Source organism: Lepeophtheirus salmonis, chromosome 2 (genome assembly GCF_016086655.4).
Source record: "Lepeophtheirus salmonis chromosome 2, UVic_Lsal_1.4, whole genome shotgun sequence".
Lineage (NCBI taxonomy): Eukaryota > Metazoa > Arthropoda > Copepoda > Siphonostomatoida > Caligidae > Lepeophtheirus > Lepeophtheirus salmonis.
Genome location: NC_052132.2, coordinates 2,462,656 through 2,481,728, shown reverse-complemented (window position 1 = coordinate 2,481,728; position 19,073 = coordinate 2,462,656). Strand labels below are relative to the sequence as shown.

General features: G+C 31.2%; 1 protein-coding gene across 2 annotated transcripts in view; it reads right to left on the bottom strand.

The window, feature by feature from the left end:
• Positions 1 to 733: 733 nt before the first annotated feature.
• tinc (transmembrane protein tincar) overlaps positions 734 to 19,073 on the bottom strand; it is a 113,033-nt gene continuing 94,693 nt past the window's right edge. Inside the window, exons 4-7 of one of the 2 annotated variants that reach the window (XM_040728026.2) lie at positions 12,501 to 13,300; positions 6,873 to 6,960; positions 5,629 to 5,817; positions 734 to 2,919 (exon numbers count right to left, since the gene is read on the bottom strand). In XM_040728026.2, the coding sequence (XP_040583960.1) occupies positions 1,987 to 2,919; positions 5,629 to 5,817; positions 6,873 to 6,960; positions 12,501 to 13,300 (2,010 nt within the window). In that variant the 3' untranslated portion in view covers positions 734 to 1,986. The remainder of the gene's footprint in view (positions 2,920 to 5,628; positions 5,818 to 6,872; positions 6,961 to 12,500; positions 13,301 to 19,073) is intronic. The other variant, XM_040728027.2, reaches the window with a different exon arrangement.

The following is a 19,073-nucleotide window of genomic DNA, read 5'->3' as shown; positions in this document are numbered from 1 at the left end:
GTATTTATATAATTATTTTATACGAACTGGGATTTTGTTTTAGACTTCAATGTTTAACATGTTACAGCTGTTGTCATCAAGAAGGGGAGTAAATTTTTACTCGTCGAATACTCATTTTCACTTTTCTATTCATAATTTAATTTTTCTATACATATATATATTCCTGTCAGAACCACGAATATAGACCATGGATCAAAATTAAATATTTTTTAAATAGTGGACTTAAATGACATGACTACTTTCCAGACATATTTTGAAACAAAACTTTTGGTAGGGATCTCACTGTGGAACAAAACTAAGTAGTTTTGAAAACTTTTAACTGATTTTTTCACTTTTATTCTATTTTTTGAGGGGGTTTTAGGTCTTAAATTACTTATACAAAGTAGATTTGAATCGATATTTCAGTCAAAAGCTTGATCAAAATTTAATCCTTTTCAAATTATAGACCAATTTTGTTGAGCCCAATCTTTGGTTGGCCCAATAACTCCCACTAGATAAATGAACCATCATAATTAGAGTCTATTTGAAGTAAGAAAATTGTTATTTTTTGAATATTAGTTCAAATCGAAGTTATTCGATTTTGTTCTAATTTCCATTTTTGACTACAAATTTTATATGGGAGTAATAAAGTGATTTTTTATAAATGTGAGCCGTTCAAACCGAACTCCAAATAATTTATACAGATCGGTGCAACACTTGTATTTATGTACCATGATAAAAAAAGCTGCATATATTGCTTAAGCAAAATATATTTTAAAAAAGAGATTGATTTTACCGATATTTAAATTCCAATTTGTGCTTTTGCTCAAAAATTTTGAGAACGTAGAAAATACGAAAAATAAACAAACAAACATACAATATATAATCAATATTTTATGAGATTCAGTTTGCAAATACACATACATTAATTTGCAATATTGTAATACAGGACACAAATAATTATAAGACATAATTAAAAAATATTGAATAGTTTCTCCCTCTGACCATAAAACCAATTTTTAGATATCACAGATTATAGTGCATGGGTCAACATGCGAAAGAAATAAGATTGGTTGCTGCTAAGGGCTCTAAAGTTTTGACAAAAAACCTTTTTGCCCTTTTACAAATACAAAAAAATAATATAAGTTAGAGGGAGAACTTTGGTTCAAATGATAGCATGGTGATAAAAATGATAATAAAAAGTCTGGATGTGGGCAAGGGTTGGATGTGTGGCATTAGTGGAGCAGTTGACAACATATACAGAGGAAACAAAGGTTTGGCACTTGAGGGTAGAAGTGGAGAAGGTGTATAGATATTAGGACTCGATCGATATGTACTTTATTGGAGGCCATAAAACCGATAAAGTGTCAATTGAAAAAAAAAAAAAATCAAATTCACGTTAGAGATCTGAATAAAAGTACTGACACAAAACCCAAGCATGGTCATATTGGCTTCTGTATAATTTTCATTCAAATTTCATTGTTGGAACAGAGGATTTTATGCTACAGTTTAAGTCTTTGACAATTAATGACAGTTAAAAGGGATATCTCAAAATTACATTGATTGTCCAGAGTTAAAGATATTAATTACGAGTAAAGGTTATGAATAGAGTTGTATCGATCCATGGACATAATTACGAAACGGTCTCTTTACATCCTTTGAAAACGTCTTCAAATACATTTATGTTGTGGTTTTCACGTATTCTTCATATTCCCCAATGAAAGGAGGAGTTGCATAACAAGAAAAACGACCATTTAGTAAATACGTCCAATGGTTCGTCCAACACTAGCTTTCAAATCTTTCATCTAATTTTTGTAAGGATTTTTTCTAATTTCATTTATTAATTTTATGAAATGAGATTTTTATTTCATTTTAATATCGGCAGCTTCGGGACATTACCAATTAATATTAAAGTTGCTTATGTATCGGTCGGGCTAGGTTGTAGATATGCGTAAACGAAGCAACAACAGCACTGAATTGATTTAAAAAAAATATGAAACCCTGAATTTAAGTGGATTCATTGGATGCTAGTGAAAAATTAGCAGAGTCTCGATGGCTAAGGATCTGTGGATTGACTAGTTGTTTTGCATTAGAGGGAGAAGCATAGTTGGTATGCCTCAACTCTGCTGGCATGTGTGGTAATGTATTATTTGTTTTTTGAACAATGAGATTGTTTCTCTGGAGAGTTACCTCCGTTGGAACTAAGACTGGAGGAGGAGGGGAATTATTTTGTGGCGGGATGGTTCCATATACTGCATTTTCTTGAATTCCAGCCATAGGATTCATTTTCCTATGGTCAAAGGGTTTAAAATGCCGCCCCGTGGGACCGTTTCGTATTGAATTACAAGTTGAAACGGGTCGTGCGGGTAGAGTGTTATTAGGACCAGAGGAAAGAGGAGGTTTGCCCCCTCTACCATTGGAGGAGTTCAAATTATTTAAGTTATTATTCACAGGAAGAGTATTAAATGCTGATGAGCCGGGGCGTTGCTGCTGTTGCATGTAGCCAAGATCGATGATCCGTGGATCACGAGAATTATTGTTGAGGTTGTTTGCTGATGTGTTTGAGGCTTCAAATGTACTCAACTTCATATTCATACATCTTCCATAGGGATCCTCCTCATCATCTTCATCTTGTGTTGCGGCCATTCCGGGTCGAATGTTGACAACTTCCTCTTTTTGATGGGGTGGAGCACCACTCCCCCCTCTTTGTAGAGAATATGTTTTCCACTGACCCTGCTGTTGCTCTTGAATCTGCTGTTGAATATTAATATCATCCAGGGATGTGGATTTACGATGATCAGGAATGACTGATGAAGAAATGGATTGATCCGGCGGACTTACTGAGCTTGATGCAGTGCTCAAAGAGTCCGATCTAGGGGTTACATCATCATGAGGGAGACCAGAATCCACAGAGCGATTACTTCTTGGTGTGTGAACATCCTAAAAATGATAAAAGTTTAAATTAATTATAATATGGATTAATATAAAAACCACACTTCGAATGATGCCATAAAAAATACAAAAACCTCTAGAAGCATCATGTTGAGTCTAAATCATGATAGTCATGAATATGTTATTATTTTTTTGTTTCATCAAAAAACAGCTTTTTATTTAATCAATCGGAACATATGACTTAACCATTATTTTGCATCATTTTAAAGATGTCAAATCATCTTTGTTTAATAGAGGTGCCCTTTACAAACTGAATTAAGAAAGAATAATTACAGCTTAAAAAGAAGAAATCTATAAACTCGCTAAGAAGGTATATACTTCACATTTCTAAACTCATAGTAGGACTTGAGTGAAGGTGAATTCATTAAAACCCTCAATGTAGTTTCATACAATTTCCCCCTCCCTTTTAGTTATCATTATTAAAAAAAAAAAAAAACTTTCCTCACAAACAATTTGTTGGCATATAGCGCGAGCTATATGCAAGTAGAGGTCAACGCAATGTCGGCTATGATATATAATTTTCGCACAGTCACCTTATTTAGGACCGATAATCACGTTCCAGTTAAGTCCCAATTATGGGTCCTTAAAAAAGGTAAAAGCAATCCCTCGTTACGTCAATAAGGGTGTTTTTTTCTTTTTATAATTATTACGATATATGACAGAATAAATTATATGACTAAGTAATAATATAATATATTCATATTATATTGTATTATTGTGAAAAATTTAATATTTTTTGCAAGATAATCTTAATACATATTGAATATATCTTATCTGGCTTAATAAGCCATCGATATTTTTATGAAAAATCCCGAGAAACCTGTCCAAAGGACCGATGGAACCGGTCGTAAGACTAGATTGGAGCAAATAAATAACAACAGACACAACACTAATGTTTGCTCTGCCTTTTCAGAGCTATATGTTAGCACTATTAAGCTATTAGTTTATTTACTAAGCTTTAATAAATGTACTACTCCCCTTTTTTGTTTTTTTAGTAAGACGCGCTCAACTTTAGTTACACGCGCTATTTCTTACATTCTTATTTATTTGAAAGATATGAAACGTAAACTTAGAAATGAATCTTCACAAACCAAGTGACAACCTTTGCCTTATTGATATAGATCTTTGACATTCAACTGTTAGCATATAGATAATAGTTGTTTTTTTTTTCAGCGTTTTAACACCATTTAATATATAATCAATAATTACCTTTCAAAAACATAACATATTTTACCAATGTATACACTAACATTGAGCAGCATTACAATGTTTGTAGGATCTCTATGTAGAATTTGGGTAAAATTTGCACAACAACTTTTCGCATTTAATACTACGTTAAAATAACTCTATATAAAGAAGTCCTTTAGAATAATAATAATAATAACTAAAACAGAGTAGAAAATTGTAAAACTGTGATGTTATATATGAACTATGAACCCCTTCTGAACTCAATGTTTATGAAGTTTTTTTTTGCGTTTTAAAGACTCCTTTTCTTCATAGCTCCTTAGTTTGATTATTCTTTGATCTTTGTTGTAGTATATAAACAGGACGAATATTTAATTAAGTTTTTTGTCAAATAGAAACAACAGACAAAAATTTAATAAATTTGAAAACAAATTTGCATTTTCATTATTCTCTGTCTCCTCTCTTTGAAGAGAAGAGCTGCGTTTTCTACACATATGTATTTGTTTTTTGTTCCAAGTCCCTTTATTTTATAATATTTATATTAAAACATTTAAAAGTAGTAGTTGAGAATTAAATGACAATTTCTACTGAATAATTCTCATTCCCCTTATATATAAATTTAGTTCTATGACGCCCACTAACGCTACCAAACATTGTGGCTATAGTAGCTTGAGTAGATTCCATCTATTACTTAAATTTTTTTATCATGCAAGACGTCGCTTTTTTATGATACCACAGACAATGTCATTTTTGTCTTTTCCCCTTCGTGACGTGTGCTAATTTCTTCCCATCCCAGGGTCCACTTTGTTTATTCGTTTAAAAGGGGGAATTCATATAGGTTTTCTAGTGAGTTTTAAAGTAATATACACAAAAACTCAACACCCCCTTGTAGAAAAAAGTTATTGCGTTGTAGCCACAACTATTTGGACAAATATTGAACATCAGGCTAATGCATGTTCATAATTTCCTGAATTTTTAAAAATGATAAAATTTGTACATTTTTAGGATTCAATCTGTTTTTTCTTTTGTTTGTTTTTTTGAAAATGTATCAAATGAAAGATTTTTGAGTTTTCATACAGTTTTAATCATTTAATTTTTAGTAATTGATTGACTGTTTTTGCTGATAATTATGTAAAGAATGATTAATATTCCCCTTATAACATTTTTAACAATAGATGTACAGTTTTTCAAAACAAAAAAGTGGTTTAGCAAAATTATGGATGCACCAATACATTTGCGACACTGTACTAGGTAATAAGTAAGAAATATGCCATTTTTTCTGTTCAATGATCCATTCATAATAATATATTTCCAATTACATTTATCATGTTTTTGAGCCAAAAAATGGTCAAACTATTCAAAATATTGATGATTTTAAAGCTTTTTATACAAATATGATACGCATTTCGTTAAAGAGAGAAAATAAACCCTCGATCACCCATAATCAGTTAATTTCCAATTTTATGTTCAATATCTAGAAAGACTATATAAAGAGTTAGAATAAATAATTACATCATTGTTATGAACTGCAGCCTGAGTTTTACGAGGTGCTGGTCGTGGGGATACCATTAATCGAGCGGCTGCTTCCTCTCCTAAGCTATGATGACCAGGCGGGGGTGGTAATTCAATGTCATCACTTCCATTTGGTTCATCCTGTGGAATTAAGAGTGGTGATAGTGAAGAATCATGCCCTGGATTAACCTGTGTTTCATACAAAAATTATAGGCACATCAAAAAATTAATAATTCATTAAAAACAATTCAGGACACTCTTTTCACTGACTCAAGTTCAGCCCGAGTCATATTCATTCGAAGAATAACTAATATTTGGAAAATGATTTTACAAACAGATTAAATGTGATTTGGTAGCTACTAAATTATATTTTATATACTAACTCCGTTAGAAGTAAAGTAATTTAATTGCAATGAGATAAGTCGTAATAACAGAAAAAATACATCCATTAGGATATTAGATTGCTTACAAAATATAAATTTCGTTTTTAACAATATTTAGTATCAATTGTTAAAAATAATTAGAAAGGAAATTTAAAAAAAGTATTAAAAATTATGGATATTAACAGTATAAATTGTTTTTCTTTTTTAATTGTTATTTATGTCAACGAGTCGAACCCCCAAAAAAGGGTTAATTAATATTATTTACACATTTCTTAAAACAGCATCTAGATACTAATTAATAAATTCAAAGAAAATAAAATAATATATAGAATCCCAAAGTTTTTAGTATAAAAAACAATTTTCTAAATATCAATTATCCTCACGATGGTGAATTTACCGTAGGTAAAAAAAGTGCGGTGAACTTTACGCACCCATGTTTAGAAAAAAGTAAAACTTATTGGAACCACGGCGAGGGTAAAAAAAACTTCTGACAGAATGTTAAAATAAATATGATAGTTTTGAGAGACTAAATAGTATCTGTAGACAGATATCCTTATGTTAATCCTTAGAGTAGTAAATTTTAAGCACTTTTTGTATGTAAAAAAAAAAAAAAAATGAAGATCGTAATGAATACAATTTAAAAAAATGTTTTGGAGGTAACCAGATTAGCTGTGTCATGAAGTTTCCCTAAACTAGCTCCAGTCAGTTTTAATAGGAAGGAAATTTGCACAAATCCACCTTTGTTTTGAGAAAGGATGTAAGATAGAATTACAGTTTAGAGGGTTACCAAATTATGCTCTAATATATATTACATACACGCTCGCCAGAATTCCATCAGTATTTATATATATGATATCTCACCAAGTCCGTTTGTATTTCTGCATCCACTCCGTCCACATCCATTTCTGTTTGTCTCCGATTGTTCTTAGTAAGGGTAGTGGGAGAAAAACTAAATTGAGGACGAGAAAGAAAAAAAATAAGGATATGAATACATAAATTTTAATTCAATCTTTATACATATAATATGCAATACATTTGGAGCGGGATCTTTTTAAATGAGGATTTTATCATTTGCATTGAAAAATGAGAAATACATATGTTTGTATACGAACATAATGTCTATGGATTTATGTAAGACAAATGATAAAGATTATCCTTAATAAAAAGAGATTTTCTTTCAGATATACACTATACATATTTAAACATAAAAAAATATTCAACAAAAATATCATAAGAAGCAAAAATGTCCGATACATTTTTTTAAATATACGGCCCATATCTCATAGATATAATTTGGCCATTTGTAAACTTTGTACTCAAATTTCTGGATGACTTGTGGTAACCAGTTAATTTCATCCTGATTTGGCCTAGAAGTTTAGAGATGTTGCATTTGTTGGAGTCCAGGCGATTGGTAATTTAAAACAGTGTAATCTACAAAATATTTGAGTTCTTAATAATTATTATACCCTATTTTTAAGATTCAACAAAAGACTAGAAACACTACAGTGATCGATTTCAGTATATATGTCGTCTATTAGAGTGACCATATTTCAATGACATCATTTCAGGATGGTTATTACATTTACAGGGATTCCAGCAATTTTTATATCCTCCTTGCCTGCTGATGAAATTTGAAAATAAGAAGGAATATTTTATAAAATCACAGATAACGACTTATATATATATTTTTTTTAATTAAAGCTCACCGGGATTTCGACATTTTTCACATGTCTTATATCTAAAGATCTGAAAATGCTCGAAATTGTGGTGAACAAGCAAACCATGCTTAACATAATGCCTTAAAATATTTTGACTATGAAAAACAACATATCTACTCACAGAAACCACTTGATGTTGCTTTGCCTGCTGATGACATTTAAATTTTTGAAGAAAGGAAGTAATGATGAATAAGAGCATTAATATCTTGAAAGTAACCAAAATGTACTCTTATTTTCACAGCTCGCCGGGATTTCGATCTTTAGCTCATCTCAACTAATGATCACCCAACTGTTTATCATTGATATTGTTTAAAAAATGGGAAGAGAGCAATGGTACCCTCTGTTTCGGCGCCTGTTAACTAGGCGGATATTTATATAAGCTATCATTATTTCATTGATAACATAAATTTTGATTTTAAATGACTTTGATGTCATAATACAAAGACTTATATATAGACTCATTTCCATGGTTGGTTAACAAAGAAGGGGAAAAAGAGCGCATTTGGCCTGTAAAAATTAAAAACTCATCTTAACTTGTACAATTCTTAGAGATGTGAAAATTGTTGAAACCCTTGTGAGATGATAAACTACAATATATTAGTGGTCTTATTAATTAGTTATACCTATTTTGAAACTTCAAACGTGTCAGTGATCTTTGTCAGCAGATATGTTGTCAATCATAGTTACCAACATAATATATTCCTTTTTATTTACACTCACGGGGATTAAGATAATTTGGATCCTCAAACACTTAAAAATACATGCATTTTTACATCTGCAAAGATTTATTTTCTTCTTGACCAACAAGCCGAGACAGATTCTCAAAAACCAAAGTATCGATCTCGAATCAAGTCTCAACACTAAGTAGTAAAGTTTTTAAAGCAAACAATTTCAGCCTTAAAATGTGGCTAATTTAATATTAATGCTGGATATTAAGGTGGGTCGTACTTTCCATTTTTTCGAAAATCAAATCCCGGCAGTGTTTTATACTATTTTTTTCCCCCACGTAGATTTCAAAAATGTAATTTTCAAAAAGATAGAATGACCTTTCACTTTGAAAATTAGAGATAATGCAGTTTTTTCTATATTTTCCAGGGCCGGATTTCTCTATATAATTTATAGATATTCATATTAAAGGAATGTATATTCATTGTTCTTGATGTGAAGAGTTCCAATTTGAAGAAATTTTAATCATTAAATCATTCTAACCTAGTCATTTGTGCACTTTAAAATAGATAAATAAGTAGTAGTTACAATACTGTTTTGTTTGGAAAATACTTAGAAACATATACTTTTATTTATTGCCCTTATGATGCATATCTGTTGATGTTATATTTTATTAGTTTGTTTATATTGATTTTAAATATATAATAAGAGAAGAAAAAAATCAGAATAATTTATTTACAAAAATTTTGTTTAATTAAATGATGAAAATATTTGAATTACATTTTAATCAATTAAAGAGTTTCAACTTTTTCTTTCAGTGTATCTTTCTTATAATTTATTTAATTTTAGAAAATGTTATAGAGGTCTTGCTTGCCTCCTGTTTAATCTCCATCTCTCTTTTCTTGTGAGAAATACTGGGAATTTGCTTGTGTGACTATCCTAAAAACCCTCTCACATGGCTATTTCAACACTTTCATTGGTGTTTGGTTAGAGTTTTTCAACTCGGAAGTTGTTAAGAGCTCTGACACTCCTTCTGACTAGTTGATCAGGTCAATGATGCTAGAAGCCCCACTGTTTATAGGAGGTGTTTTTCTGATGCTGACAGATAGGCTACCCGTTTTTCGGTCCACTCTCTCCCCTGATAGTCAAGATTCGTTCTACCCCTATGATTATCTCCTTCTAGTCATCAAAGTAAACTAGAGTTTGTAAGATAATTAACTGTGAGCATACCAAGCAGATCTTTTCCCTGTTGGCATCACGAGTTACCGTACTTATTTTTCTGGGCCTTGAGACTATTAAGTTGGGAGTATGACGTGCCTTGGCAATTCAATCCACTATTACTTCACCTTGGTATTGAACAACCAAGATGGATAATACACACGAATTATAAAAGTATGTTAGCAGTAGTGAGCCAGTAGCTGAGGTAAACAGGTCCGATCTCCCAGAAAGCCATCTTTCCCGGAAAACTCCTTCCCTGATAGCACACACTATCATATAACCATAGCGTTCATCTGTAGACAAATATAAAATAACCTCATCCCAATGTTTGACTAGTCGTGGACCAATAGAGATTCGGGGAAAGTTTGAATTGATATCCAAGGCTGTATCTGAGTCTAGCAGCTTTCCTATGGGTACAAATAATGTTTTATCTGAGAGATTTGGGCCATCAAGCTCAATAATTATACGGCGCAATGAAAATTAATTAGTATGCAGACTACACACTAACCAGAGCAGTTATCCTACAAGTTTTCGTATAACCCAAGTATTTACACCAGTCTTAACATTTTTTGAGTCTCCTCCGATCGCCATGACTATTTTATCAAAACTTCTCTCCTTTAACCATTGAAATATAAGCTTTGCAATTTGTGTAGCGTGTGATTCTTCCATGTTTGCTTTCTCTTTTATAAAGTAATTACAAGTAATTATTCACAGCCTCAATAAAAAAACTGTAGTTATCTTGCTTGATCCAACCCATAAATGAATGTTCACTGCCCATTCTTTCCGTCACCACATTAGTCAAGTCGATTATTCCATCAAAGAGACTACAGGAGATTGGCTCCCCTCTCTACACCTCTCTTCAAACTCGTATCTCATTTCTTTCATCAACTTCTCCTGCATTTTCTATTCTTATTTTTGCCAATGCTTAACGTTCACTTTTTATTAAATTGATTCATGACTCTGTTATTATGTGTTTTAACTAATATAAAGTCGATTTAAATTATGTATAAATAAACTTTGGCTATGGAATAATAAAATATTTAAAAGTTAACTTAAATTACCCATTGGGATCCATTAAGACTCTGATATGTACACTAAATATAGCATCATCAAATCGTAAATTTACTTAACTTAATGTCTTATTATGATCAAAATTTCCTCATATTAGAACTCTTCCCATCAAGGGCAATACATATACATTCCCTTAATATGAATATCTATAAAGTATATAAAGAAAACTGGGACTAGAAAATATAGAAAAAACTGCATTTTCTCTAATTTTCAAAGTGAAAATGATGTAACTGAGGGTCATTCTATCTTTTTGAAAATTAAGTTTTTAAAATCTACGCGAAAAAATAAATACAGTAAATACACTAACGGTTTTTGATTTTCGAAAATATGGAAAGTAGGACCCAGCCTACTACATATATACAAATACCTAATGGAATGCAAAAACCATGCATAAAAAAAACCGGAGTCCCATTCCAATCTATGTGCTATGCATGTAGTTCATTAATAAAATTCCCCTGTCGATGATGCATTTTCATCTTCGTATCTTATCCAGCGATTCCCCTTTTTGCAATTTAAAGTGCAATGTACGTGTACATGGATGTATGCACATAAGTAAGTATTGCAAGAGGGATGCCATGCACTATGTTAGTGTTGTCACGACTCTTTTGATTCAACACAAAAAATTGTGAGTTGATTTAAATTTTTTTTTTTTTGTGTAGTTAGTTATAGAGTCATACTCAAGTACATATACTCAATGGGTTGGGAAAAAAATGTGATGCGTTGACCTCAACTTTTAACAAATATTGATCCCGTTGACTTCGTTTCACCCTTCTATTTTATTAATTATTGCTGTAGGTCACGTTTTCAAATACTCTTATATATTTTATAATACTTCATAAAATCATTTTTATGATTGAAATCAGACCTCATCTCTTTTTTTAAAGAGGTTCATATTTATTAAATATATAATGTGATAAAATTACAAAACTCATAGATAATATATTGAATTGTGTCATGGATAAGTCTGTGTTACCATAACCCAGAATGTTATATTTTATAGACAACAGTTTCAAAACTATATATCCGACAAATATTCTAATCCTTTAAATTCTAAGCATAACCTTATTTATAAAAACATAATTTTTAGGGGTGTAATGGTTAAAAAGTTTAATATTTCGTCCGAAATCCTAAGGATGCGTTCAAATCGGACGCAAAAACCAACCCATAGAACAATATTTGATATGAACAAAGGGGGACATCATTAATGATTCCAAACAATCTTGAAGGTATAAGCACCCAATGTTTATCAGAATAATAAATATATAGATTAAGAATTTAGACAATCTATTCTTGTACCTAAAATATGTGTAAAGTCAATGTCCTTATTTATACCATTTTTTTTGTGACAGGTGCAGACCGAATTAGTGGTGTCCCAAAAAGTTATAAACGATATCTGACTCGTGTAGGATTTCAAGACGGAAACCAACACTTGTAGAAATGGGTGGCTGTTATAATTTTTCTATTTATTTTTTAAAATAAAAGACTCGAGTTGATCTTTAACGACCAAACATTATGCCATGATCAGGTGGTTTTCCACATCTATCGGGCGTGTCTACACTGTACACGTCCCAAAGTTTGGGATGGACAATTTATTTCTAAGAAATCTACATTTAATATAGGTATTTTAAGCTTCAAAAATTATTTTTTCAATTTGAAGATGTTCTGCAAACAACAAAAAACCAAAAAAAAAAAACAATTATAGATGATTGAAGATTATGATTTGTAGAGTTCTTAGAAACTCTATCTGTCTATTCCAAAATAATGCATGTCCTAACGATGGATGTGGAAATTCACCCTTACTATAAAAGATACTCACTTTGGATGATCAAATGTGACTTTCTGCTTTGCAGGGGAAGAATTAGATGATGAAGACCCATTATTATTATTCTGAACAGATTTCTTCCTTTGAAGAGTTTGAAAAACAGCCACACTACTTCCCTCTCCCTCATTTTCCAAATTCTGCTCTTTCTCAATAGCAGCCCTCGCAAGTGTGTTCATAATTAATTTCTTGGGCTCAGACTCATTCACCGTGAATGTTTTACCATAGCCCACAATAAGCATAGGCCCATTCTCAGCATCAGAGTCCAAATCAATATCATTCACGAGTTTGATACTCCTAGCAGATTTGACAACACTTCGTCCCACAGTGACACGGAGTTTAAAGGTCCAATTCTGTTTGACTGTGAGGAAAAGCCAAGTCACGATCCATAGAAAAAGATGGGAAATAATTGTAATGACGGTGTAGAGAACGGTACCATCCAGAGATCCCTTATATATAAGAGTGTAGTCATAGAGAAGAGGGCCATTGCAAACCACCAGGGCAATGAGTATGCACATTGCGGAGCAATGAGGGAAATATGACCAAAGGGAGGACTTTCCTTCTCGAACAAAGATGTGTCGTTTCTCTCGTTCGCTCTCCACAAAAGCATTGAATTTCTGATATCCATACATATAAAGAACTGATGATGAAGTCGTTAGAATGACGCAGCCAAGAACGTAGAGGAGAATGCAAATGGGGCCATTGAGAAGGAAGGGTTCGTATTTATGAAGGACATTCTGAGGACCCAGGATTTGTATTTTGTACATTATGGCTATTCCCCCAATGGATATCAAGCTCTGAAAAAAAAAGAAAAAAAAATTAAGAAATAAATATGTAGCCCATCAAAACAAAAGCAAGCTAGAATATTTTTTCTCAAAATTGATCTTGGATTACAATTTGTATTTTTCTACTAATTAGTGTCAATTTCTTTCCAGAAATTTGATCTGATTAATTTTTGGGAGGCGTCGCAAATTGCACTTATTGTAGAAAGAATTCATTGATAAAATAAGATAATTTTAAATTGATATATTCCATTTGAAAGGAACTATATCAAAAGGAAATAAAGTGACATAAATGAATGGATGGTTCTGAACTATAGTTAATATTCTTGTGTATCACAAATTGTCGCAAAATGTGTCTATAAAACATTTCACTGTAAATTTATCACAGAGTTAACACCAAAAGTTACATTATATTTTATTGTCAGCTGTCTATTTCTGTTTATTTCCTCCTCCTCAGTATTTTGAACGTTGATTGGTTGACTTAGAATCAGCTCTTATTAAGTAGCTAAGAATAATTACCAATAATTAGTACAAAATTGAACTAACTACCAATTGTTTTTGGGCCTTCATCTCCACTTCTTTTAGGAGGAAAGATTACGTGATACAATAAAAGTAACGACGTATAATATTATGTAGACAAATAAATTGGACATTTATCCTTTTCTTGATTTTTTTTTGTTCAAAATGTTTTTTGTATTAACTCACAAGATATACATACGTATGTATAGTAATGAAAACAACATAAAAACATGCTTTTGAGAGAAGCTAGAAATCTTCAAAGATGACTTTGCCCCCATTTTAGGTATTGTTACTACATATATATAACATATTAAAGACACAAACAACATAATAAGGTAAGATCTAAGGGGAATGAACCTAGTTATCTATATACAAAAGAAACAGGAAATAAAGTCCTTACAAAATATCCTACAAACAAACACAATCCTTACAATACATACACAAAAGTCATATTATTCAAACGTATCATACTACTACAGCTAATAATTATGATTACATTTCTTGCATGTCGAATATCATTTATATACATATGTATTAACCAGTGAGACATATTTATATAGTAGGACGCAAGCATAATCTTTTTCTTAATGAGAAAACACATTAATGAATCGTATATGAATGTATAAATCACTTAGGGTTCGACTTAATACAATTTAATCCATATACATATATACATAGTAGACCCACTTACAGCATAAAAAAGTCACAACTCATATTTAGTCTGCAGCAACTTCTTTTATTTGACAAAACTAGGTTTGTTAAGCATACTATAGTAAATCCGGGCTACTGACGCATTTAAAACATAACTCTATACAATTGATATTGTAATCCATTCATGCAGCCCCATTACGTCATATAAATTGTCGCACCGATTACAAAACACTAGCAGGAGCGATACGGGGTCGATGAACTTTGCTTTAATAATATGTATATGTAGTGATGAAAATCGTGTTTAAATACTTTGGACATATTAAAAAACCCCTGGCAATTTGAAGAATCTGTTAGAGGAGAGCAACTTAGCTGTTATGACTTTTCATTAGATCAGCTACAATCAGCGGTGACAAGTGAGGAATGGTAGATGGATATAAATAAGGACTTTGTCAAGAATGACTCCGATGTTGATCCTTAATTGTAGTCTGAGTACAATTAAGGACCTGCAATTATATCTCTAAAACAAATCTTCAAACTTACTCTTCGTATTTTATGAGCACACATAAATGTTTAATCAGGTTTTGAATATAATTGAATGTAGTAGGATTCGAAGTTGGCTACTCAGAAGTTAAATAATAATGATAACAACTGAGGAATGTAAAATATTCATTCTTCACATTACCAATTCCAAAAATACACACGTCTTACATCACTAAAGATATGTACTCCCTTTTTCTTTTCTTTATTAATATGAAACACTAAGCTTAAGCTACACCCGCTCGTTGCTACATTGTAATTTAATAGATCAAGCAGTTCTAAGATACAAAGCGCACACTCAAAAATGAGTTATTCAATGACAAATAGACATAGTTTTTTATATATGTAGATAACAAAATTACAGATTGCTTTTATAGCGTCATCAAACTTCTAAGCAAGCCCTCTCACGTCACTCCAAACCAAAATTCTGTGGATGCCACTGTATGTGAATGTGAATTGGCATTAACTACATTTATATTCCAAATTTTTAATAATAAAAGTATCAAAATATCGAGGGAACACTAGTCAAGAGACTATTCTACACAGCGTTACTCACTAACAGAATAATTTGAACAGTATTTTGTTGTCAGCTATTGATTTTTCAACATAATTAACCCCGTATCGCTGTTCTGCAGAACGTAGATTCGTCAAACTTTAATTATTTATCATTATTAAGCTTTGAACTACTACCAAAAAAAAAAATCTACAGTTGAGAAGGATAGGCTAAATGCTGCCTATTGATTGGCTCCCTTTATAAAAAAAAATTGAAGGTAAAGTTGCGAGAAACAATGAAAGTTGAATACAATACGTATAATAAGTATTTAGACTCGATCTCAGACCAAGTTTAGGTACGTTCGATCATAAATATTTTTCCCTTTAGAGACTGTTGACCAAAATAAAATCATTTTCAAACAATGGACTAATTTTTTCAATCTCCTAGGATGACCGAGTTTCTTATTATCTTATTAACTGTCGTTAATGTTTACAATGTTTTTATACAATAAAAAGTCTAAAAACAAATTGAATTACACCATTAAAAATTTAAAATTACATTTTACAAGCATATCAATTGAATGAATTATCATAAAATAGTCACTAATGACGTCAACAACAATTAATTTATAAAATAAATTTATACAATATTTTTGTAGGTCCGATACAGAGCGAATTTTATAATAAGACTGATTCGGACATCACATTTTTAAAGAACTGATAAAAAAAAACAAAAAAAAAACGGTCTCAAGATTTCCAGAACGAACACCAACAGTGGTATTTACGAACCATGATAAAAAAGCTACATGGTTTGCGAAATCTTTTTTTTTTTTGGCGGGTATTCAGATTAATAAGGTATGAAACCGGTCTAGAATTTCCAGACCAAAATCCAACACTAATCGTAATCTAATCCCTATTCGTATGCACAGAATTGTCTATATAATATAATGTACATACATCAGGGGTGAGTACGTGATGCCTTCAATTTCCCAGTTATTAGAGTTCATTGTACAAATATTTGCACTCAATTGCATATGTCAAGAGAATTGAATTTCAATTATATATATATATTCTTGTATGTACATACATTAAAGAATGCACTTGTTGGAGTCAATGTGAGTAGATATTTAATAATAGCAATATTACTTTTAGACTGTGACATTTAGACAAATAATAGTTTTAGATATTGTTGTAAGAAAAATAATTGCAAATGAGACTCAGCAACATAAATGTATAGTATTTTTGGAGAGTGGGAGGACATGGCACGAACAAGAAGTATCATAGTATTAATGAATTTAGATCTTTGTTAGCATTTTAAGGGAAAAAATAAATTACTGTATTAAAGAGGAAAGCCTTAAACATTTTAAATAGAACTACCGCAGGGAAAATATTAAATTAGATTTAATCGTTGGATACATCGAAGAGGTGTTTACACGTTGATGTACTTTATATAGACATCTTGCGTTATACTTGATCTTTTTTAACACATCGCATTGACAAATATGTAAGTAAGAAGTTTGTATCAGAATATTTTAATTAAAAAACATCGAATGAAGACGTTTTAAAAAATTTAAAAACTCAAATAAAAATGTACAAAATTCATCAATTCAAACAAGTTTTAATTCATTATTTTTAATTTCGGATGTTATTCGAATCAAGTTTCTTAATTTAAACACCATGAAATAGCAAAAATATAGGGAAAATATACATTAAAGTGCAAATGCTATTTTGAATACTTATCTCTGGATAAAATTCAGAATACAACGTGCCTACTCTAGTACCCAGTAGAATCCAAGATTATTTGGCAATCCTTGAGATCTAGGATCTCATATTATTTTATGAGAACAAATAGAGGAAGGAACAGACACACGGTACATAAATTAGAAATAGAAAAAGAAGAATCTTCTTTGGTATAAATATAATTTATTAAGGTTCATGTCCGTGTTCCCAACTCCGTCTCTGGAAGGAATATAATGGACCCAGTTCTACGATATGATGCATCTATCTCATGCATATCTCCGATATTCGATTCACTATTAAATAAATCTCTATCGGATTCAACTCTAGCAAAGATTCGTAGAGAGTCTCTCCGAGTTACTTTACTTCAACTCATGGAACCAATGGAAATTTCAAAGTTTTTCCAAAATGTGCTATAATTCTCAGGCCTTGTTTGCTCCTATCGTCAACTCCCGAAAGTTAAATCCTCATTAAAACACTGTCCGAATATATGAATTTGTCAATTACTTGGTTCATATTATCACACAGTCATTATTTTGCAAAAATTAAGACAAAAATGCAGCAAATAAATAAATAACTTATGTCAAAACTCTTATTACAATCAAAAATGGCAATTTTTTTCTAATATAACCAAATGGAGACGGAATATCCTCTCATTACCAAACCAAAAAATATAGAAGTGTTGAATTTTAACAGCAAATTATGAGAACCTCGAACTTTAAAGTTGTTTTTTTTATCAAAAAACTATAACATCAATGGATTTGAAATTTTACATGATTATTTAGAAATGTGTGAAGATTACATAACAATCTCTTTTTATATACAAGGTTGAAGTATTAAAGAATTCGTGTCACGTAATCGTTAAGTGTCCGACAATTTGGAACGTCCGACGATGCATAACTTACTCTATATTTTTTTCATAATGTATTTTTAAAACAATTAACAGCAATTATGGGCGATATTTTTTTCTTCTTCAGATGGAGATCATAACGTCTCGACGATTTATAAAATAATGAATAAAAAGAGGAACCACACCCACCGTTTTTCCTGCCGTAATCGCTGAACTGTGTTTTTCCTAGACAAAACTCCCATCCTTATGTTTGTGGTGAGAAATGGCTAATTTATTTTCAAGAGCATATTTAAGGCAATTATAGATTTTGAATTTCTGAGGATTCATAATTTAGAACGTTCATTTGATTTATGAGAAGATTAATTTCACCCCAATGATGTTTTTATGACTTTTATGTAAAAACTATTAATTTCTAACAGGGTATGAGTGTTGTTTACTCACATTAGCTGATCAGCAATGGGACAAAGAGTGACATCGTCTTGTGGCAAAATAATACTGCTCCATGAATGATAATATTATTTAATATAAAATATAGGTGTTTGTTATTCACATAGAAGTGACTGAAGTTATTCTAAGCATGCACCATTAAAAAAACAATTAGATAAAATAACAAGCTACCCACTGTCACATCACCATGCAAATAATTTTTTTTCAGTTTGTTCATCTCCTATTTATATAATAGCTTCTCACAGAACCTCGTCACCATCACCTGTTAAGTTCTACATTAATTTCCAAAAAAGGGTCATCCCAAGGTTAATAGAAAAACAAAGTTAGAATATCATGTAATCGGGCATGCTAGAATTTTCAATCTGATGTATTGTATTGACTGCTGGGGAAGAAAAACAGATTTTAACAAAAACACAAGCACTCATCTACTATGACGTCAATATCAAAAACGTGGTGGAAGTCAAACATCAGTCGTATACGCGTTATGGTATAACCTTGTATTTCTATTAACCTTGGGTCATCCCATAAAATTCTACGTTACTTTTTTTATCATTT